The following is a 24447-nucleotide window of genomic DNA, read 5'->3' as shown; positions in this document are numbered from 1 at the left end:
CAGGAACAACACAACGCCACCCTGAGCCTCTGCCGCCCTCTACTGGGAGGATGGAGTAAAACAGGACTGCGGAAAGCTTTACATGTTCACTTTATCCTGTTTGTACTTAAAATAAAATTGAATCTCTTTTGTAATACTCTGCATTTCACAAACCTTTGTTCCCCCCTTTTCTCTGTTTACATTATATCAAGTATTTGCATGTCGATTCCAGTGGGATATTAAAATGCAACTTAATACCAGCAAAGAAATGTGAATAAAGTAACATGCAGTTAGTCATGTAATTCAATATACTGAATAAGGCTGGATGATATGATTTTGTTTTCATACCAGATTTTGATTTTAATAGATTCCTCAATTTCTATAAGAAAAATAATTACCGAAAATACTTTCAAAAAGTGCCTTTATTTGAGTCATCTCTTCTGTAAGTTGTATAAGGGAGCATTTTGGCCAGGTTACAAGAATTTTTAATTACAAGAATGCAGTCATAACAGAATAAAGATGCAATTTTATAATAATGTCTTAAAATTAAAAGAAGTCATTTTTCCATAAAAGCTGCACCTGGTCTGGCGTTCTGATTGGCTGTGGTTTCTTCCTGGAAAAGGGCATTGGCTGACATCACCTAAACGTTCTCCCTCTCCTTTTCACGCTCATGAACATAGAAAGTTCTCCTGGTTGTTGACCTGTTGTGTCTCTGCTCCGATTTCTCTCAGCTCCAGTGAGTCGTGGCTGATGGCTGCTGGTACTGAGCCCGGTTCTGGTTCTGCTGGAGGTTTGCTCCTGTTAGAGGGGAGTTCTTCCTCTGCACTGTCACTACATGCATGCTTAGTATGAGGGACTGCTGTTAAGTCAACATCTCAACACAAGCAATTTGCTGTCACCCCCTGCTGGTCAGGAGGAGTGAATGACATAAGTAAAGACTCCATACAATCTGCTGGGTTTATTTGGTACAAACATTTTAAACTACTTTATAATCAACTGAACCTAATGAATTGATAACTTGGATCAATAATAATCTGACTAAATTGAAATGACTTTTCGTAAAATACATTGATAACATTGTTGTGAATTAACGTTACAATTATAAGCTTTTAACCTTCCGGTATCTACTTTTGGGGTTTTGAATGTTTTGGTATCTACTTTTGGGGTTTTGAATGTTTTGGTATCTACTTTTGTGGTTTTGAACTTTCTTGTATTGGTTGTTGGTTTTTGTTTGGTTTTTATATTGTTTATTGGTGGGGCCCATTTGTAAGTTTGAAAGTTCAATTTTATATATTGCCAATTCACAACAAATGTTGTCTCAATGCACTTTGAAATAATTTCCATTCACTCACTTATACTCCAATTGCTAGTACATTAAGCTCAGTTGATTATTAAAGTAGTTTAAAATGTTTGCACCAAATAAAACCCAGCAGATTGTATGGAGTCATTACTTACAGCATTCACTCCATCTAACCAGCAGGGGGCGACAGCAAAATGCTTGTGTTGAGTTGTTGACTTTACAGCAGTCCATCATACAGAGCATGCATGTAGCAACAGTGGAGAAAAAGAACTCTCCTCTACTAGGAAGAAACCTCCAGCAGAACCAGAACCGGGTTCAGTACCAGCAGCCATCTGCCATGACCAACTGGAGCGGAGAGAAGACAGAGCAGAGACACAACAGGTCAAAAATCAGGAGAACTTTCCATGTTCATGGAAGTGAAAAAGAGAGGGAGAACGGTTGGGTGATGGCAGCCAATGTCCTCCTCCAGGAAGAAAGCCCAGCCAATCAGAACGCCAGACCAAGTGTAGAATCTATGGAAAGAAAAATAACAGAAAACAAAAACAGCTGAAATAAATAATGTAGTAGAAACAGAAAATGACAAACAGAAGCATAAATACAGACAAATCACAATAAACCAGTCTAAGCGTTTTCATAATCAATGTCATAACCATAGTAACGCTAAAATGACGCAAGAACACATTCTCAAAAATCAATAAACATTAAATCCTAACATTTAACACTGAAATTGGAAGATATTTTAAATACCTAAAATAAATAAAACAAAATGAATTATTAAGTCTTTAAACAAAATTGTCCATTTAAAAAAAATGGCTAGGTGAGGCTAAAGTACCAGACTGAAGACTTAACCAGTTTTTGGTAGAAAGAAAGAAAAAGAAAAAAAGATAAACCAAAGTCGTTTTATAAATGTTTTAAGTTCAGCCATTTTCCTCTGTCGGTCAATGGGGGGCGATGAAGGACGAAATCCAAGACAAAAACAAGATGATCCAGGAGGATTCCTGAAGGACAACAGAACGGAGGTCAAACCCTTTAACAACTCAGAATGAAACTTTTCAAAAACATGCAACCATCACTTAAACAACAGCAAAATACCAGCAGCATTTCTTGAGGAAGACTGTTGAACCCGATGGTAGGGTCACTAAGGTCATCCATCAGCAGCGTGGTGATGAGGTTCCTTTTTGTTGTCGTTGGGGCAATGATCCACCAGGGTTCCTGAAGGACAACAGGACAACAACAGGATGGGTGCCGGTTTAACCCTTTAACAACTCAATGAATAGTCACTTTTCAAAAACTCAAACTTGTAAATATACAGCAAAATACCTGCAGCATTTCTTGAGGAAGATGTCCGAGCCTGTTGGCAGGGTCACTGACGTCGTCTATCAGCGGGGGGGCGGGGGGGGGGGGCAATGAAGGCCTTTTCCATTGGTCACTCCCGGGAAGTGGGTGTGTCACTTGAGGACTTTTCCTCCCATGAATTGTTGGCATTTGTCGTCGCTGCAATGTTATTTTTATTGTTATCTTACTAATCTCTATAATAGATTCTATACACATATTTGACTGACTAATCCAAGTTTGGTTAGTTTTTACACCTTTACCCGTCAGCTGGGTTCGTTTTCACACAAACCCGACCGAAGGGCAACTAACCCCGCACCCGTCGGCTGGGTTCGTTTTCACACAAACCCGACCGAAGGGCAACTAACCCCGTACCCGTCGGCTGGGTTCGTTTTCACACAAACCCGACCGAAGGGCAACTAACCCCGTACCCGTCGGCTGGGTTCGTTTTCACACAAACCCGACCGAAGGGCAACTAATCCTTACCCGTCGGCAGGGTTCGTTTTCACACAAACCCGACCGAAGGGCAACTAACCCCTTACCCGTCGGTTGGGTTCGTTTTCACACAAACCCGACCGAAGTGCAACTAACCCCGTACCCGTCGGCTGGGTTCGTTTTCACACAAACCCGACCGAAGGGCAACTAACCCCTTACCCGTCGGCTGGGTTCGTTTTCACACAAACCAGACCGAAGGGCAACTAACCCCTTACCCGTCGGCTGGGTTCGTTTTCACACAAACCAGACCGAAGGGCAACTAACCCCTTACCCGTCGGCTGGGTTCGTTTTCACACAAACCAGACCGAAGGGCAACTAACCCCTTACCCGTCGGCTGGGTTCGTTTTCACACAAACCCGACCGAAGGGCAACTAACCCCTTACCCGTCGGCTGGGTTCGTTTTCACACAAACCAGACCGAAGGGCAACTAACCCCGTATCCGTCGGTTGGGTTCGTTTTCACACAAACCAGACCGAAGGGCAACTAACCCCGTATCCGTCGGCTGGGTTCGTTTTCACACAAACCCGACCGAAGGGCAACTAACCCCTTACCCGTCGGCTGGGTTCGTTTTCACACAAACCAGACCGAAGGGCAACTAACCCCGTATCCGTCGGTTGGGTTCGTTTTCACACAAACCAGACCGAAGGGCAACTAACCCCGTATCCGTCGGTTGGGTTCGTTTTCACACAAACCAGACCGAAGGGCAACTAACCCCGCACCCGTCGGCGGGGTTCGTTTTCACACAAACCCGACCGAAGGGCAACTAACCCCGCACCCGTCGGCGGGGTTCGTTTTCACACAAACCCGACCGAAGGGCAACTAACCCCGTACCCGTCGGCTGGGTTCGTTTTCACACAAACCCGACCGAAGGGCAACTAACCCCGTACCCGTCGGCTGGGTTCGTTTTCACACAAACCCGACCGAAGGGCAACTAATCCTTACCCGTCGGCAGGGTTCGTTTTCACACAAACCCGACCGAAGGGCAACTAACCCCTTACCCGTCGGTTGGGTTCGTTTTCACACAAACCCGACCGAAGTGCAACTAACCCCGTACCCGTCGGCTGGGTTCGTTTTCACACAAACCCGACCGAAGGGCAACTAACCCCTTACCCGTCGGCTGGGTTCGTTTTCACACAAACCAGACCGAAGGGCAACTAACCCCTTACCCGTCGGCTGGGTTCGTTTTCACACAAACCAGACCGAAGGGCAACTAACCCCTTACCCGTCGGCTGGGTTCGTTTTCACACAAACCAGACCGAAGGGCAACTAACCCCTTACCCGTCGGCTGGGTTCGTTTTCACACAAACCCGACCGAAGGGCAACTAACCCCTTACCCGTCGGCTGGGTTCGTTTTCACACAAACCAGACCGAAGGGCAACTAACCCCGTATCCGTCGGTTGGGTTCGTTTTCACACAAACCAGACCGAAGGGCAACTAACCCCGTATCCGTCGGTTGGGTTCGTTTTCACACAAACCAGACCGAAGGGCAACTAACCCCGTATCAGTCGGCGGGGTTCGTTTTCACACAAACCCGACCAAAGGGCAACTAACCCCTTACCCGTCGGTTGGGTTCGTTTTCACACAAACCAGACCGAAGGGCAACTAACCCCGTATCCGTCGGCGGGGTTCGTTTTCACACAAACCCGACCGAAGGGCAACTAACCCCTTACCCGTCGGCAGGGTTATTTTTCACACAAACCCGACCGAAGGGCAACTAACCTCGTACCCGTCGGCAGTGTTCGTTTTCACACAAACCCGATCTGAGGGTAACCCAAACTCTTTACCCTTTGGTCGGGCTCGCTTTCACACCTTTACCTTTTAGTAACAAAGATCAAAACTACCTTTCAAATAGTCTAGCGCGTTTTTCTTCCAAACAGCATTGTGCATGGAATGGATCGACCTCTTGGTTGTACTTATTTGATACCAAATTCCTTGAACTCATCCAGTGACTTCATAGCCTTGAGGAATGGCTACCGGAAGTAGGAAACAACATTTCCTGGCGTTGGATTCACACTTGTATCTTTCACAATCCGATGAAATCTGGTGTCTTCAGAGTCGTCATTCCATCTCAACAAAAACTGTCCATCGGGTTCTATATCTTCCCAGTCCATATACCATGTGTTGTTGACAAGGCCTTAAATTCTCAACCATGAGCTCAAAACTATCCACCACCACAGACAATGAGGATGCATGTTGTGACAGTGGAAAGAGAAAAAAAAATCCCTTTAATAGGAAGATGTACCAAAAAAAATGCAGTTATCAAACATTGATTAAAAGTTATGGAAGCTGAAGCAGAGACTCATAGTGAAGATGTATGCTGTGACAGTGGATAGGAAAAACTTCCCTTTAACAGAAAGACTTTCCAAAAATAAAAAATTAAAGTAAGCTTAAACAATCCCTCCTACTGAGGATCCACTTGGTAACAAAATTTCCAATAAAACTTCCCTTTAACAGGTATCCTTTCTAAAAAGACTACCCTTTAATTGGAAGACTTTCCAAAATAATATTAACACTGCACCAATTATTTTCATTGGTTAACAGTTAAGTTAAGTAAATCAATGCCTCATATTTAGGATGGATGTAGTGACAGTGGAGAGGATAAACTTCCCTTTAACAGGAAGAACCCTCCAGCAGAACCAGAAGTTGGCTCTATGAAAGGTCATCTGTCACGACCCCCGGGGGATTTGAAAGGACAGAATAAAAGAGAGAGACAGAAAAAGAGCTGCTCCAAGAGTGTTGCTATAGGAGAAAATAGAGTTAGTTGTAGTAGAAGCTCCATTGGTGGCTTTATCTGAGAAAAGAAAAAAGAAAAATGTATTTGCAAAAAATAATAATAAAGGACCGCCAGTTGCTTAGTCTAGGAGAGAAAATGGGTTAAAAACAAACATAAACACTGAAGGACAGGTCCCAGTCCATCCTCTCCAGAAGGAAAACATGGAGTTCAGCTGAAAACCTGAGAATAAAAGATGGTGGATTACAGTGTGAACATTACCTCTGTGACCTCCGACCTGCAGCTCCAGCAGATCCCTCCCTTGTCCTCCAGAAGAAATGAAGTCGCATGATGAAATAAACGAGGCCACGCGTTGTTTCGGCGCAAAAATTAATCGGTTTCCACGTTTAAATTGAACGTAAATTAAATTGGTTTGAGTTATTGAATTATTAAAGTATGGATCCTACATTTCAAACTAAATATTAAATAGGTACAAAAAATAAAAAAAAATTATGTATGTTGAAGTATAAAGACCTTGTATTCACCCAAAATCATATTTGATATTCAATGGAAAGATAAATATTATCCTAATGATACTAAAGTTAACATAGCAACATTATATTAGTACTAATAAGTAGGTACTGTATGTTATCAAGGTTTATAATAGTGATATTTACAAAGCCTAAACTCAATCACTTTCTACAGCATCATGTATTTGCCAAGTCCTTGGCAGCCATCTTTCTTTCACATCACAACAGACTTTAAGCCAGGAACTTCAGATTGTAGATATATGATTCTAGTTACACCTAAACCTGAACAGGTCACAATACCACAGTAACTGCTTCAAACACTAAAAACCCAAAGACAGAAGGATTTACAGCAGCAGATCCTTCTCAGCTCGTTGACTCTCAGCAGAGAATCAAACCAAACAAGCAGCAGGAGGCCTAGCGTTGGCCTTCAACAAACAGCGTTAGCATCAGCAGCGTAGCAAAACCCGCAACAGCTCCTACCCTGAGATGTCTTCTGGACCCGCCATTGGAACAGTTCTTTGACTTAACCAACCTTTGATGGGTCGGGCGGATCCGCCAGGCACCTTGTAGGGAATCCTCAGCTTGACGGAAGCGATCCTCAATTTGATTGTAGTATATCCATAATCGATCAACTGCTAGCTCCAGACGCCATATCGATGTTTCAGGGACAAACAACTTAGAATAAGTTCTAAAAACATGTGCTAAAAAAGTTCATCAAGACAAAGACAAAAAATAACTTACCGAATAACCAACGCAGCGATTTCAAACATGGCGCCTGCTCAGGTCAAGTGCAAGGCACTAAACTAGGCCTCGATGAACAAGGACACGATTTCAATTGGATCCACCAAAGTTTCAGTCGATAGGCTGAGCGTCCACTCGGATTCCCCGTCTTGGGAGATCAGAAAATATCATTTTTAAAGGTCCAGGTCCCAAAGTTCATGAATATTAGTCCGCTAGTATTGTTTCGCCGTGAGGGCAGGTCCGAACTAACGGCGTCTTAAAAAGCTCACGTGGAAGCTGCGTCATATTTCTATCCAGCATGGCGCATGCGCGTCAAGCTCATTACTAACAAAAATGGCGCCATTCGCCACTGTTGCCAGATTTGACATTTTTCAGTTCAAACACGGTAAAACTAAACCCGTAAAACCCGCCCAACAGCAAAAAACAGTCCGGATCTAAGCCTCTAATTAAACTCATGTTAATAGCATTATATGTTTTATTCATAATCTATCCCTAATATATTTTAGAATAATTTAAAGAAGCAGCAAAATTTTATATTTGCTTTATATAATGTAGGACTGAAGTTTTTTTTAAGTTTTCAAAATGTAAATATTTCTAAGAACAATTTCTTAGATAATTGTTTTAGATAAAATAATATATATAGATGGCAAAAACCAAAACCATTTAAAAGAGAATACACTGTACAAAAAGTATTCACGAGTAAAGCTGTTATTACAACTTCAACGTTTTTAAAGTATTATTAAAACAAGAAAAAATAAAAATATAAACAAACATAAACTTATGATTAATCACATACATTATGAGATAGTTTTCAAAAACTTCTTAATTTTATCATATGTATAATTTAATACCTTTTATTTAATTGACACATTTTATTTATTTGGATGATTCTGTTTGGAGCACATAATCAAAAAGCCTCTGAAGTATTAATTTCTCCTTTAATTATGAACATCTCTGTCTTCACATGGCTGAAGTTAGCGGCAGAACTGATGCAGAAGGAATTTTCCCTCTAATAACTTGACGTGTCCAGCAGAGGGCAGCATCACCTCATTCCTGCTTTATACTATAGGATAAATCCAAAGTCTCCTGTAGTCAGACTGTGATCCAGATAATATTATATTTATTAGACAAAACAAAATGAGGAGAAAGTTTAGATTTTTGTGCATGTTTGTGACGTTAAATAACCGGAGGATCCAGACAGCTGTGAACCTCAGAGTAATCCCGTGCGGCCATATCCTCTGTGTGGTCTGCAGGTCTCTGGGAGGGATTACTGCGTCTGGGCGTGTCTGAGCGACAGATGTGTCATCAGGTGAGCCGGTCTGGGTCCAGCAGCAAACGCAGCCCAGATTATGGACCCTCGCCGACCGTCTGCGTCCTCATTCCCCCGCTCCTCTTTGTCTGCCTGACGACTTCTCCCTGTCCTCTTTATTTATTCCACCCTCCTGCAGCCAAAAAACACAAATTACAGCAGCAGTCTGGGCCTGTGATGATAACACATTTTGTTGGACGCTAAATTGTCCCAGAAATTATTGCAAGATAATATTGTTGTTCTAAAACCATTTTCAGGTAATATAATGGTGATGATATAATAACAAAAGAATACATTCTTAAAGAACAATAAGCTTTGAATTCTAATGAATATTTAACACTGGAACATTTTAAATATCCAAAATAAATAAAACAACAAATAAAATAAATGATAAAGTCTCTGTAAACAAAGATATTCTTCAAAGCAGCAGAATGAAGACGTTACTATAAAGAGAAAAACAATAAATCATGCAAATGGAATTTTTGAGCTTGTTGTAATTTATCATCCTATTAACTGATTTGTTGCAGTAAACACACTTTTTATATGAAACACAGAATAAAGATCGATAAACCTGCAGGGTCTAAGGGAAAGCTGCTGCTATGAAATTAGGAGATAACGCAGACTTTTCCCTGTCATGGTTTCACTGTAAAGGTCAACGTTGCTGCATCACAGCAACAAAGTCCTGGTTTAAAATGCAACCTGGTGCCTCTCTGGATTCTCTATTTCTACAAACAAGTTCTCTTTTTGCCCCAAAATCCAAACATGTGCATGTTTAGCTAATGAACAGGAAGTTAATGTTTTCATAGTGAATCCATCTTGTACAGTCAAGATCCTCACCGACTCTCATCTGTTTGGATAAAATATTTATTGATGGATTACAAGACGCGTTATTCCCAGCAGAGTAAGCAATGATTTTATATAGCAGTTATTAAATGAAACAGCTGGTTCTGGTATGGCTCTTTCCCCAGGGTGTGTCTCTTGTCACGGGGTGGTACAACATTCAAACCAAAAATAAGAGCTGCCTGTCAGTTGCACAACAATAGATACATTTTTCATTTAAAAAAATATCCTGCAACGACTTTTAAACATCTAAAGCTTCAGATTTAGATGATTCCTGTTCTGTTTGTGAAAACATGCAAATTTTAAGACAACCTTCAATTGAAGCAAGAACAGCAAGCTACAGAAAGACAGGAACCTGGAGAACATGTAGCAACAATTCAAAATGCTTTACATAATGAAAACATAAAAAGCCCACTGCTGCGGCATAATAAAGAAAAGTGATGAAAAATTGGACTTAAGGCCACAATTAATTATCTAATTCAGGGTCCCCAAAGTCGGTCCTGGAGGGCCGCCATCCTGCATGTTTTAGTTCTCTCCCTGGTACCAACAACCTTTTCAGCAGGTCAATGCTCTTCTTAGGCCTCTAATGAGCCATCATTTGATCCAAGTGCGTTAAACCAGGGAGAGAACTAAAACATGCAGGATGTCGGCCCTCGAGGACCAACTTTGGGGACCCCTGATCTAATTGTTATCAATGAAAGGAAGATGTAACAAGGTAAATCTAAAGGAACTTTAGAGGAACTCAGTGTTTCTGCAGTTTGGATGGATTTCTATCATCTTCATGCAACGTTAGTCCTTTAACCCTGGAAATGTTCTTCAGGCGATAGCGGACTGACTTTGTAATTGTCTTTATGTGGCTCTGCATGTTCAAACCCGGATTTCGGACCAGATCGCTAGTTCCTACCTGTAATAGCTGAAGCTATGTGCTGACTCCAAAGATAACCTGCTTTGTTTCTGTTTAGCTAAACAGAAACCTTCACACGTTGATTCAACTGGCAAAAGATGGCGGATGGGTGTCCGCCATCTTTGGTTATCCACTTTGTTGGTGTCCAAACAAACTGGAGCGGGGGTGACCAGAACCTGGAGGGCTGGAAGAGAACCTGGAGGGTTGGACCAGAACCAGGAGGGTTGGAAGAGAACCTGGAGGGTTGGACCAGAACAGCTTTGTCTTATGAAGTGCAGATTTTTAGGAAGGACTGCTGTAGAAGAGACAGAAAATCATTTCAAGTTACACTTCGGTGCTGATCAGTTAGAAAGAAAAGATCAAGCTGAGCCTCATTTGTCAAAAACAAGTCAAAGACATTGTTTTATTGATCATTTCTGGAGGATGATGGGAAATCACAGCTAAATCACAAAAGTAGGTCAGATAAAATAAAAACATCCCGAGTCTGACCCAGAGAGAAATGAGTAAACAAGTTGTTGTTTTTTAAAATCTCCCTCTGATGTTCTGCTGAAGGGGAACGTTTCAGGATAACAAATGAGATCCATCCACCTTTAATCTCTGGATTTAGAAAGTGAAATGTCATAACCGGGATTAAGACGACGCCACAGGTCAGTGCTTGTGTTTTAGAGTGATGCTGAGCACGTGCAAGCATGTGTGTGTGTGTGTGTGTGTGTGTGTGTGTGTGTGTGTGTGTGTGTGTGTGTGTGTGTGTAGGGGACGATAGTGGGTCAGTGGTGGTCAACAACAGCTCTTTTCATAGCTGTCAGCGTATCCGAGTCAGCTGTGCAGGAGATTCTCAAAGTCCTGCAGCTGTTGGAGAAAATGAGGACGGAGGCACTTGTGTGTGTGTGTGTGTGTGTGTGTGTGTGTGTGTGTGTGTGTGTGTGTGTGTGTGTGTGTGTGTTCTAATAATCATAGTGTCACAGGAACATTGATCTGTTCAGTCACCGCATGGGGACCGAAAGGGCCGGTCCACATAAAGAAATCGAGCTTCAAATGACTGACACTGTAAGTTATTTAAAAGGTTCTGGTGACGTTTCAGGCATTGGGTCCTACCAAGTTTTCTGTCAATTTGTGTTACTGTTTGTGTACTGATAGCGCCCCCGTCACTTCTGATTGGTATTCCGCCTAACACAACTTCCCAAATATGGTTGGGTACCACTTCTTCCTCGTCTCCAAAAAGGGTGATAAGAACATGAAACGTTTAGTGTTAAAAGATAAAAAGATAAAATCCCTCCATCAAAAGACAAAACAGACACACAGGACAAACAACCAAGCACACACACACACACACACGCACAAACCTACATCATCTGCTCCTACACTGGTATCATTGGTACTGTATTCTGGTAATATTGTGACTTTATTCTCATGTTATGACTTTTATAATATGAGTTTATTCTGGTACTATTATAATGTTTTCTCATATTTTTATGACTTTACTCTAGTAATATTAGAGTATATATTATACGTTTCGCTTGTATTACTACAAATTTATTATGGTAATATTTGTGACTGATTGTCATATCAGTTTACTCTCATAGTATGATGACTTTATTCTTGTAATAAAATGTAATTTTAATTGTGTCGGGTCCTGGCCAGGATGCACTGCTGCAGTCGGCCACTTGTTGTGCTGCACAGTGTGTAGAAAACCCATCAGTAGTTTTCTGCTCTGTAATCCTGCAGCTACAAACCAGTTAACTACTAACCTTTGACCCTGCTCCAGCAGGCTTACCTCACACCTTTAAAGGGAAATCTTGCGCTCTAATTATAAGGATGTTGTCTATTTCTGGACTGAAGAGAAGTGGAAAAAGAATAAAGTTCATCTGAGGAGCAGATCAGGGATTAGAGGCCGGGTTGGACCAGAATTTACAACCGACAGGGATTTCCTTACAGCATGGCAGAATTATCCTCTGTTCACGTAAACTTTTTGTTTATAATCATCTAAAAATGATCAATAATTCTCTCCAATTTAATTAAATTTTCACATTATGTTCTGCCTGCTGCTGTCTCTGCACTGTTCTCTTATCTCCTCGACACATCACGGCTTCCCATTTCCGGACGTTTCTTCTCCCTGGGAATTTCTGGAAGGAAGTTTATCTTCTGAAACATTCGAGATACTTACTGATGTGAAAACATCTGAGGCTGCTTTCAGCATCAAAACTTTTCTTTTTCTTTCTGCTCACCTCAGGTTGAGTTTGACTAGACCACTGCAGAGCTTTGTTTGTGTTGTAGATCTGCTGCTGTGCACAGAATGATCCTAAAACATGATCCCTCCACCACCGTGTTCCACACTGTCTGACTCCCATCATGCTGCAGTGCTTCATGCTCAAACGCCTCATCTGCTCAAAAACATCCCAGAAGTATAATTTTTTATCATTACTGGTTTTATTAAATTGTTTAATTCATTTTCAATTTTTAAAATTTTGATTTTTCATATATTAAATGATTTTGGGAATAATCTCCATGAATTTATTTAATGCTTTAATCTTTTATTTTATTCAGTTTATTCATTTTAGATATGTGATTTATCATTTTACTTTATTTATGAAAAGTATTTTCTTTTATTTAAATTTTTCAAATTTGTCTTTTTTTAAATTATATTGGCTATAGTCTATTTTTTCAATATTTATTTTATAAAATTTTTAAATGATTTAATATTTTATATTTATTGTATTTTTTTTCGTTACCATGCAAATAATTAACTTTTTTTTAAATTATTTTTTATCCATTATCTTTGAATTTTTACTGTATGTTCTTTTATTTTCATTTTTAAATTATTATTTTTAAATCTTTTAAATTATCTTGTGATTAATATTCCTCACTAGAAACTGATGGACTTCAGATGGTTTGGAGATGACCTTTGACCCTGTTGATTGGCAGCAGCAGTAGCGCCTCTGAGACCATTGCTGCTGTCTTTCCACCCTGACGTTGTGTCCACATCTTACAGATCAGTGAACTACCAGCTCTGCTGCTTTTGCACAGAAATTTCTTTACTGAACATAAACAACTTGGAGTCCTGGAGTCAATAATGAGCATCTGTTTGAGGAGAAACCGATCAGTTGATTGATAAATTTATTGTCTCTCCTACCTTGTCTAATCCTCTTATCCCCAACAGGCGGGCGGCTGCGTGACCCACAGCTCGGACGGACCCGGTTGCATAACTGCTGACCTGAGAGCAGGTGAGGCAGGCTTAGTCCAGCTGACCTGCAGGAAACCTCATCATCATTTAATCATACTTTCATCTGTCTGCTTCGTGTTTTACTCTTCAGACACAACATTTAGATCATTAGTCAGATATAAACTCTGTCAGCACTTTCTGAGGTCATTTATGTAATATTTAATATTATTTAATATTTCTAAGTCTGTCGGACGTCTGTCAGCATGTCAGCATGTTCTCTGGGTACTCCAGCTTCCTCCAAACATCTGTTAGGTTAACTCGTCCCTTGAATAACCACTGGACTTGGACTAAGGGACCCATTGCATACAACGGAGTATTAAAGACATTGTACACAGAAAAAAGAGCAAATTTCAGCCAAAAAAAAAAAACATTTTCTAGATAAGAGAGAAATTTCTCAGTTTGAAAATTTGCAAGAAAAAACGTACATTTTTAGAATAATCACAGAAATTTTCTAGAAAAAAACTTGTAAATTTCTCCAAATCCTCTCCAGTTCTTTACCACAGAGTTGCTGAGTTTTCTACAGAGCTGAGAAATGATTATTCAGTTTGATAAAACAAAATTTCTAATCATTTGAACAGAAAAACCCACAAAACTACCACTGTCCCCTACATGCTGAAACTTGCGATGTGTTTATTTTATTATCTTATATCCTATTCCAACCTTGTGCGTGTGTGTGTGTGTGTGTGTGTGTGTGTGTGTGTGTGTGTGTGTGTGTGTGTGTGTGTGTGTGTGTGTGTGTGTGTGTGTGTGTGTGTGTGTGTGTGTGTGTGCGTGTGTGTGTGTGTGTGTTGTTGAAGCTCGTCCTGCTGCAGGAGGCGGGGAGGGTGACGCGCCGCTCGCCCCCCGCTCTGCGCGCTCAGACCTCGGACTGAAGCGGCTCTCAGCTCCGCTCATTCAGCCTCTGGAGCTCCTGCAGAGCGGATCGCTGCTGCTGCTGCTGGACAGAGCCGGACCGGAACCGGAGGGGGTTCTGGGGGACTTTTCTGTGGCTCACAGAGAAGATGGAATGCTTTGAAAGGACTCGGTGAAAGTTTGCAGTTCGGTTTGTGATCATGCACCCGAGCCGGCTGAAGCCGCCAGCCGCTGCCAGCTGCCTGTGAAGGGCGGCGGGGGATGACAGCAGCGCCGCAGCCGCTGAACAGTCTCAGCGCAAAAGCCGCAGCTTTCCAGTGATTGCGCACACTGTGCGCGGTCCTGTCACCGCCTGCAGAGCGCAATCAGTTTCTCTCTATTGCAGCTCCGTGGACTGCGGCAGGAATTGGATCGGAACCTTCAACCTCCACAGACACAGGTGAGCTGGGAGTTTCTGTTTTTCTGGACCAAACAGAATCTGATCTGTGCAGATTAAAGGTGTTTGCCCACATGATTGTCCGCTAGACTTGGTTAGATTTGGAACCAAAACCGCAAGATTTGTTCCACTTTGTGTCAAACCAACCAAATCCTTTGAGCAACCTGTTCCCCTCCTGGCCTGTGGGGGCGCTGCACCAAGAACCACTGGAGGAAACAACACAAAAACCTCCAAAGGAGACACTGAGTGCAACTTCCCGCTTCACCAAATAGAAACAAAATTGGAGGCGTCAGGTTTGAGCGGTTGGAGGATTTCAACGAGACATTTCTCCAGCTAGCGCTAGGCTAGCACGTTTGTTTTGGTTGTAATTACCCAGAATGCCCAAACATTCTCATGGTTTGTTCAGTTTTTAAATCCAGTTTTCCAACACCTTCAGCTTTGAGTTTACACTTAAATTGTGTTTTCTTGATGCTTTGTATTCCCACCAGCCCTGTTCAATTCTCTTTAATCCAACTCCAGTCTGTTTGCCTAGAAAATCTTGTCCGTTTCGGGAGGAGTGAATTCAAAATCGAACCAAAACAAAAAGAATTCTGTACCACCTACTAACTTCGGTCTGAACTGAGTTTAAGTGCAGTTTGATCACCAAGCCGACCAGAAACCACTCCAAAAGCAGGAAGTGGCCTACAGTGCAGGGAATTCTGGGTAAATACAACCAAAACAAACTCACTGGCTTAGCGGGAGAAATGACTCATGGGCTTTAATCAAAGACAAAACAGAAATCTTCCAACCATTAAAGTCTGACGCCTCCAATTTTGTTTCCATCTGGTGAAGTAGGAAGTTGCTCTCAGTGTCTTCAGAGGTTTTTGTGTCGTTTCCTTCAGTGGTTCTTGGTGCAGCGCCCCCACAGGCCAGGAGGGAAACAGGTTGCTCAAAGGGTTTGGTTGGTTTGACAAGGAGAACCGCAGCAGCTGAAAATGGAACATTTGTTGCAGTTTTCCCAAATCGAACTGAGTCTAAGGAACTATTGTGTGAAAAGTTCCTAAACCAGAGTAAAAAACGGATTCTGCTCAGACAAAATCATTAGATTTGATTGTGATTTCTTCTTCTCTGCCTCCATCAGCTCTCGTCTTCTTCTCTTTGTGATGTCCATTGGACTCTGAGAGACAAACCGCAGTTAGGTGGTCCAACCTGCGGCGCTCCGACCCACCATGGGCACCGTGCTGTCTCTGTCGCCGGGCGCTCGCAAACCTGGTTACTATGACAACCACCCGGGCTCGCTCAGCCACTACCCGAGCCTCAGTAGCCGCTCCCTGAACAGCCAAAAGGAGCGCGGCCTAAGGAGAGGCCAGTCCATCTTCCTGCCGGCGCTGACCTGGAAGCGGCTGGTGGCCTCCACCAAGAAGAAGGGGAACCCGAAGAAGGGGCCCGGGCCCGCTGGGGTCCTGGCCGAGCCCCTGAACAACAACAACATCTACCAGCGGGACCAGGTGCTGCACCTGAACCGGGAGAACGTGAAGAAGTCCCTGTCCTGCGCCAACCTCTCCAACTACGAGGGCCCAGCCGGACTGGGTCTGGGCTACGGACTGGGCCTGGGTCAGGGCCACGGATACGGCTACGGAAAGCCGCAGCAGCTGTCCTCGGTGAAGAAGGTCCCCCAGGGGGCGTCCTCCCCAAAGCGCGTCATCGTGCAGGCGTCCACCAGCGAGCTGCTGCGCTGTCTGGGGGAGTTCCTGTGCTGCCGCTGCTACCGGCTGAAGCACCTGTCCCCAGCCGACCCGGTGCTGTGGCTGCGCGCCGTCGACCGCTCGCTGCTGCTGCAGGGCTGGCAGGATCAGGCCTTCGTCACGCCCGCCAACGTGGTGTTCGTCTACATGCTGTGCCGGGACGTAGTGGACGGCGACCTGGTGGCGTCGGAGCACGAGCTGCAGGCCATCCTGCTCACCTGCCTCTACCTGTCCTACTCCTACATGGGCAACGAGATCTCGTACCCGCTCAAGCCCTTCCTGGTGGAGGCGGGGAAGGAGGCCTTCTGGGACCGCTGCCTCACCATCATCGACGCCACCAGCTCCAAGATGCTGCGCATCAACGCCGACCCGCACTTTTTCACGCAGATCTTTGCTGAACTGAAGAGCGAAGGCGGCTGCGGGCCTCAGGATTACAGCCGGGTTCTGGACCGGTGAGAGGAGGCTTCATCTAAAACGCTCCATCCTCCAACGTCCCGGCTGCTTCTCTGCATCGCCAAGCGGAACTATTATGCAAAATTCACATTTTCCACATCTTGGAGCCTGCATTGGGGTCTCAACTGCTTCTAAAAACAACAAACAACAAGTTACAGTTTTTTGGTGTCTGGAAAATGAGCCGTTTCAAAAACCTCCAGAATGTAAAGTCACAAATCAACAGGCGCCACCCTGTTCCCTAGCAACCCCTGCAAAGCCCAGCACATTACCTAGCAACCCCTGTAGAATTCCACCCGTTACCTAGCAACCCAGGCTGAGCTCCAGTGAGTTTGATCTGCTGATTTACCGCTTAACAGGCTCTACAATGGCTGCTGGAAAAGATCAATGTTTCTTTCTTTACTTACACTGCAAAAACAGAAAATCTTACCAGGTAATTTTGGTCCAATTTCGCAAATAACGCTTGAAATAAGGCAAAACTAACTTACAAGTAACTTTTAAGCAAGACGTATTAGTTTGTTTTAAGTAAATAATTCCTTAATTTTAAGTAAAACATACTAGTTCCACTGGAAAAATGTTTAAAATTATCTGCCACTGGATTAGAACTTTCATCACTATCAAGGAATTATTGACTTAAAACATGATTCTGTATCTTCTTTGAAAGTTGGTTTCGTCTTACTTTAAGCATACTAACATATTTACACTAGAAACTAGACAATAAATACTTGGTAAAATTTTGTGTTTTTGCAGTGTACCATCCAGAAGTCACTTGCTGCATTCTTGTTGTACAGGAGGCTCCACTGCTGCTTTTCAAAGATGTGGGGTTGTATCTGCACATCTGTTTGTTGCCATATTTACATGCAAGTGTGAAACGATGAGCTGGGGGGGGCGTGGCCAGCAGCAGCTTATTAAGATTTAAAGTGACAGAGACCCTAAAACAGCTCAAATCAGCCAGAACTGAAATCCCATTATTTAAGAATAATTTGTGCAAAAAGCACGTTAGGATCTGCTCATGGAAGCATAATAGGTCCCTTAAACACACCTAATGGTGACCAAGCGGCTTCAACGGGTTGATTTAGAGAAAAGGTTCTGGTTCAGGAAAAGGGACGGACAGGAGCAGCTGGAGGTTCTGCGGTGGGCGGAGTCAGAGCGGCATTGTTGGAGTGGAAGGCAGCCAGGCTCATCAGCTGTTTACTCCACACACAAACACACACACACACACCGAGTCGTGGTAATAAGATTACCAGATTACTGCAGCCCCTCCCAGCATCCCTGCGGAGCCTCAGCGGGTAATCTGGACCCGACCGAACCGAGCCGAGCCGGCTGCGTGTCGTTCTGATCCAGAGGCGCTGAGAGCTTCCACAGAACATCCATGCAGGGATGACAGATGAGCTCGGTTCTGGTTTGAGCTCGGCCCATTTTCCCGTCGCTCTCCTGACCTTTCAGAGGAAAATCTGCAGATTTCTGTCTCATCCTTCGTTTAACTCCCGTCTCCTGGGAAACCAAACTGGTTCTGTTCGGCTAGAGCTAGCAAACATGCAGCGTTTGGGTTTTCTTTGGTGCTGGAAAGTTTAGTTTCATCCTGCAAGTTTAGACACATAAAAACTATAAACAAGAGTGAAAACTGAACATGAAGCTCGTAAATCTGGATTTTTACGTCAGAACTTTCCTGTTTGGCTTCATTTGGTCGGGAAAATTAGATTTTCTAACGTCGACGTAACGATGAAGCCATTATTCTGGTCCAGATGTTCTCCATCAAAGGCAGAGATGCTTCATCTGCTGCAGGCTGTCCAAACTGTTTTGACAGTCAAAAAATAGATTAAATTAAAAACACAAAAATGTAGTTTTTGTTTTTCCTGCTCAACATTAAGCCAGTTTTTAAAATAAAATCCGTACAAAATTAGAGATCCAGAACATTAAAAAGGGTTTCCAACTGTAAAAGAAAAATACACCATTTCAAAATTTTGAGGTCTTTAATTGTTTTTAATTTTGTTGGCCAATTTTTTTACATTCTTGACTTGTGGTCACCGGCCGAATAAAATCATTTCTACGGGCACAAATGGCCCCCGGGCCACACTTTGGAGACCCCTGATCTAATGGTTTTCTAAAATTGGCCTTGAACTTTTCAGCATCAAAATTGCAAACGGTGAAGTGTGAGTATTGAGGCAAGGCAATTTTTTTATGTGAGAAGAAAGTCAATCATACAAGAATAAATGAAAAATAATGAGAATAAAGTGGAAAAATTCAAATGAAGTTGAAATTCTGAGAATGGTCGTAATAACACGAGAAAAGGAAGTCAAAATAATATATAAAACATTTTTATTACATTAACGGAATAGTAGCTGAAGTTCTATTATAAATGTGGCAAATCTTTGTTAATGTTTCACTAATGTAGAAAAAATGGTGGTGTGGCGTTTCCATTAAACAAGAAATTAAATTAAAAATCAAGCGAATAAGTCATTAAAACATGACACGCCTCATCAACCAACCACTTCCTGTCGGCGTCTTCTTTGTGGTTTGGGTGAAAAATCGTTTCCATTGCAAAAACAAAACAAAACAATTTAAATGCGACCGAAATTAAATGCGTCGTCCTGGTGGCAAAACGTCTTAATCAAAAAAACTATTTTTTTTAAACTGTCTTGTTTCCATTAAGCAAATTTATTTTCAAATGTCAAACTGTGTAATTCTAACGTCGATGGAAACGCAGCTACAGACAATGAAGTCCAACCGCTCTGCTGTAATCCCGTCATAATCCCACCGTCAATCTGACGAGGAAAATCAGGAAGGAAAACAGTTTGATTGTTTCGTTCCAAACTGGTTGTTTATGCTGCTAACTGGGACCTGAACTGGATCCCAGTCTGAGGAGTTTTTTTCCACTGCAGCCATTTTCTGCTCTGTGTTGTTTATTCCCTTCATCTCCGGCTTTGACAAGGAGACCAGTGTCTTGTCTCCACACACACACACACACGCACACACACACACGCACACACACACACACACACGCACGCACACACACACACGCACGCACACACACACACACACACGCACGCACGCTGGGTTGTTATTTGATTAGATTTGACACTCTGCACCCGGCAGCCATTCTCAGGACGAGGAGGAAGGGCAGGCCCGTCTCTCCTCCTCTTCCTCACAGCCAGCTCAGGTGTGGCGCTGTGGTTCTGGATCCACTTAGCTCTCATGTCAGCTGGAGCGCTAATTCCCCCTCATCCAATCAAAGCTCTCTAATCCCGGCTGCAAACAGAGGCGCAACGGCCGCCGCCGCTCTGGTGATTGGATCCTCGTGTTTCCGGGTTAAATTTGACATTTTGACCAGGCCGGGCGTCTCAGCACCCAGAGCTGGACCGGAGCCGGACCGAAGCCGGACCGGAGTCACGCTCCGGTTTGGAAACAACAAAGAGACAATGTGAAATGAATCAGCTTTCCTGATGGGAATCAACAAGTTCTGGACTCTAACTGAGATCGTCATACTGCAAAAACACACATTACCAAGCATTTTCATCTAGTTTCTACTGCAAACGTCGTAGTACTTTTGAAATAAGACAAAACTAACTTACAAGTAAATTTTCTACAACAGTGTATTAGAAAAGAAAAGAGGAGTTAACATCCACCAAAAATCTCAAAAGATTTATAGAAAAAAACTCAGAAATGTTGAGATTAATGTAAATATTTTTAAGAAAAAAACTTGGAAAGATTTTGATCTTGAAAATTAAAAAAATGTAAACTTTTGGAAACTTTCTGAGCTCCAAAATGTAGAATCTTTTTACTTTTCAAATTCAGAAAGTTTTCACGTTTTTTTCAAAAAGTTTCTGAGATTTTTCTCAAACGTTTTTGACTTTCAAAACTCAGAAATTTCCACAGTATTTTTTGTCAAAAATTTATGAGAACAATCTCACAATTTCTGAGTCTTTTCTAGCAAATTCTAGACTTTTCAACCTCAGAATCTAAAAATTAATTACATAAATCTAAATGTTTCTGAGTTAATTAGCAGAAACCTAATCCTCATCTTTTTATTTGCTAATTTTTGTATCTATAATGGCCCTAAGATGCTGCCGTACTTTTCAGACCGACCGAATGCCGATTATTTCACTTATAAAAAGACATTTTTCCAGTTTTAAATGAAAAACTCTCAGTGAAACTGGTACTATTTCTCAATCATTATTGAATTATTGACTTAAAATATGCTATTTTTGCTGAAAATGTACTTGTAAGTTAGTTTTGTCTCATTTCCAGTCTAATACGATATTTGAGCTTGAAACTAGACAAGACTACATGGTTAGATTTAGTGTTTTTGCAGTGTTTGGTGGTAATAATTCCTGCTAATCTCGGCGTCTCCACAGCTCTGTGAGTTGTGTTATTGCTGCTCCTGCTGCTGTAGATCAGTTTGAGGTTTTAATGGCACACTTTGGAGAGACGGTGTAAATATGAAGAGCAGAGGCGTTAGGAACGAAGAAGAATAAAGCGATAGTGTTTCTGTGGTAGAGTGCATGCCTGCTGGCTAGTTTAGAGCTTTTTTACTTTCTGCTTTTTGCTGAATTGTTTTTAAATGTGACATTTTATTTCTACATGAAGAAAAACAGATCCTATTTCCAGACCTTTTCTTGCCTTTAGTACGACGGCCTGTTAGGGTCATTGTAGATAGAAAAAAGAAAGACAAAATTTCTGTCAAAACCTCAGAAATTCTTAGATTAATCTCAGAACTTTTCCCCAAACATCTGAGAAGTTTGACAAGTTCAAAATTTTTGTCTTCTGGAAATTTTCTTTACATTTTAGAAATCTGCTGGGATCAATCTAAGAATTTCAATTTTAAATTTAAACTCTGAAAAACCCTTGTTTTCTACAAGATTTCTGAGACTAATCTCAAAATTTCACATTGTTTTCTAACAAATATTCAAAGTCAGAAATTTCCTTGTTTCTAGAAAATTTCTGATTTTTTAACTAGCAAATTTTCAGCGTTTCAAACTTTGAAATTTCCAGGGTTTTTTTCTAGAAAATGTCTGAGTTTATATATATATATATATTTTTTTTTTTTCATCTACTATGACGCCAATACATCGTCGTACTTTAATAAGACGTTAGTCCTTCACAAACAAATTTGTTAGGATGTTAAAAACCGATTGGTTGCAGAATTTTTACATTCTAGATCATTCATTTTAGTCGTAATTTGCAGGATTAATGTCCCATTAAAGGTAAAAAGAGGTTTGAGCTGCTTTATTTTGCCTTTTAACAGCTGCAAATTTCCGTTGCAAAGAAAACATCATGCTGAAGGTGTTAAAATCCCAAACTATGTGACTGCTGAGTGAAAAAATACTGTCATTCTAGTTTTTATAGGAATATTTGAGACACAGGAATCTCGTTTACTTGAGTTTGGGTTGTGAATTCCTCTCAGCTCAGTTTCTCGTGTCTCTTTGCCAAATTGGAGGTTCGTCCTCCCGCGTAGCTGCAGGAATCTCTCCTCCTCAGAGAGACGAAGGCCATCAGTAGCGTCTCTCATCAAAGCGCAGCTGCCGGTGACACAAAGCCGGCCGTTGTGCGGCAGCGACGGTCGCGGCGCAGCTCCGTCTCTGATGCAACAGCTCCGTGACAAGACCTGCTCTGTGCAGGGCGACTGATGGAGAAGCGTCCAGCCTCCGCCTGGAGCCAGGTGTGTCTCTGTGAAAGAGAAAATACTGCTGATGGGGAAAACTTGAAGAAAACAGTTTCATTTTTTCATGTTTTTGTTTCCTTTGTTCATGACATTGTTGTTTACTATATTGGTTATTTAATAAAGTGTTGAGCTGAAATGTAAAAGCAGTAGTTTGTCTTTCCTGCTCACCTCCTTCAAGATTTCTGGGGTATAAATTGGGTATAAACATTCGGAAAGCATCAGATAGTCACTTTATGCTTAAAATGCTACATGAACGTATTCACATCCTTTGCACTTTTTCATATTTCATCATGTAAAGCATCACACACTGGGATAGTGTGTGATGGTCTATGATGCATGTGATAGACCAGTAAAAAAGAGGAATATAATTTATGGTTATCAACTGTTTTTAATAGATAGAAATCTGAACAGTGCAGTTTCCAGTTCCCATGGAAATGAATCAGTTCTTTTTAACCTGGCTGAACTAGTTCTTGCTTAGGATGAACTGGACCAGAACTATGGGACCGTTTGAACAATTACCCAGTAAAACATTAACAGCAATGACTTTGCTTATTTAACCTGTTATAGGAGGGAAAAAATGAGTTCATTTAATTCATTCATTTATAAATGTCACAGTTTCAAGTAAATATTTCATTTGGAGATAAATATTTAGCTTCAAACTCAATATTTAGGTTGCTAACTAAATATGTATCTTTCATTTTAAGATTTTGCTTAATAATTAGACATTTAGTTGAGACTGTAACATTTATTTATTTATGAATGACTAACGTCATCGATAGCATCGCCCATGCTAACATTAGACGATGCTAACTGGGTGCGCTAACAAACAGCCGACAAGAAACGGAAACTGAGACATTCAGCACAGACTGTGCATAGCTTGCAAACTTAAAGTCTATCGCTAATATTGGCTACGTTTCTTCTTGTGAGGGCGAGGAACAGAATTTAATTACAGAGGCAGATTGCTACGTTAGCTCGCTAACTTTGCTAGCATCACTTACCTTTAGTGACAGCAGGATGACGTAGCCACCGCCATCTCTGAAAGCAAAGTCTGTACTGACATATTTACTTCTCCCAAATAATCACTGCTCACTTTCTTGGAAACAGTTCACTTTACATCCAATCAAAGTTTTTTGTTTTTAAAAAGGAGAATATTCTGGCAATTCAGTGATATTTCCCTGGCTGTTTTCTTTACTGACTCATGGCTCCTCAAAGTCCGAGACTCAGACCAGGTTTGTGCACAAAACTTTTCCAATATTCTGCTAATGTCGTTTTCTTCTTCGTAGTTTGCCCAAGTGGCAACAGCTGGTCGTTTATTAAAAGTGTTTCCTTTGCAGTTTTGCCAAATAAACTCACCCTAGCAACAAAACGTTATAAACACTACAGGCGTGTTTCCTTTAAGTGAATTCATTTTCAAAATGTCAAATTGCTCAATGATGGTTTATGGAAACGCAACTGGAGATGTCTCAACTACAAAGCTTATCCAGGTCCTGTTTATTTTCCAGATTAAAGATGTCTCATTCCTGACGACCCCTGTGTGTTTCCATGCAGCCGGTCCAACATGGCAGCTTTGGTTTTCCTGATTAATAAGCATTCCTGCTGCTGGAGTGAGTCAGAGGAAAAAGCAATCTCTCACTCATGTTACTGTAATCTCCAGCATGTGACCTCCTCTCAGCCTGATGTCGGAAGGATGCTGGAAACCTGCGGGTCTCACCAAACCTGCCCTGTTCTGCGCTGAGAGGATTTAGGGAGGAAAAAAACCACAAGAGCCTGGGAAACATTACATTCCCGGGTAAATCCTCTCCAACTCGTTACCAAATCCTCGCTGCAGGTCGGCTAATCTCTAAAGTGAGACAGACCAGGTGCCAGTTTTTGTGTAATGGAATTGCTCAGAATATTAAGTGATTGCATCAACAATCTCCAGTCCTGATAAATTAGATTAGACTCGGAGGAATCCTGTCTGTGC

The 24447-nt window shown here is 42.0% G+C and overlaps 1 protein-coding gene across 1 annotated transcript; it reads left to right on the top strand.

Annotated features, from left to right (window-relative positions):
* The first annotated feature begins 14269 nt into the window (after positions 1 to 14269).
* On the top strand, positions 14270 to 19287 carry LOC102232546 (cyclin-dependent kinase 5 activator 1-like). Its single transcript, XM_023344462.1, has 2 exons — positions 14270 to 14651; positions 15769 to 19287. Exon 2 carries the CDS (start codon positions 15857 to 15859, stop codon positions 16826 to 16828), a length of 972 nt encoding a protein of 323 aa, XP_023200230.1. The 5' UTR covers positions 14270 to 14651; positions 15769 to 15856; the 3' UTR covers positions 16829 to 19287.
* Positions 19288 to 24447: the final 5160 nt, after the last annotated feature.

Source organism: Xiphophorus maculatus, chromosome 13, assembly GCF_002775205.1.
Source record: "Xiphophorus maculatus strain JP 163 A chromosome 13, X_maculatus-5.0-male, whole genome shotgun sequence".
NCBI classification, from domain to species: Eukaryota; Metazoa; Chordata; class Actinopteri; order Cyprinodontiformes; family Poeciliidae; genus Xiphophorus; species Xiphophorus maculatus.
This window is presented reverse-complemented; position numbering and strand designations above follow the sequence as displayed.

Bases quoted from the DNA above. Each gene is read 5' to 3' on its own strand.
- LOC102232546 (XM_023344462.1), top strand. From the start codon at position 15,857: ATGGGCACCGTGCTGTCTCTGTCGCCGGGCGCTCGCAAACCTGGTTAC.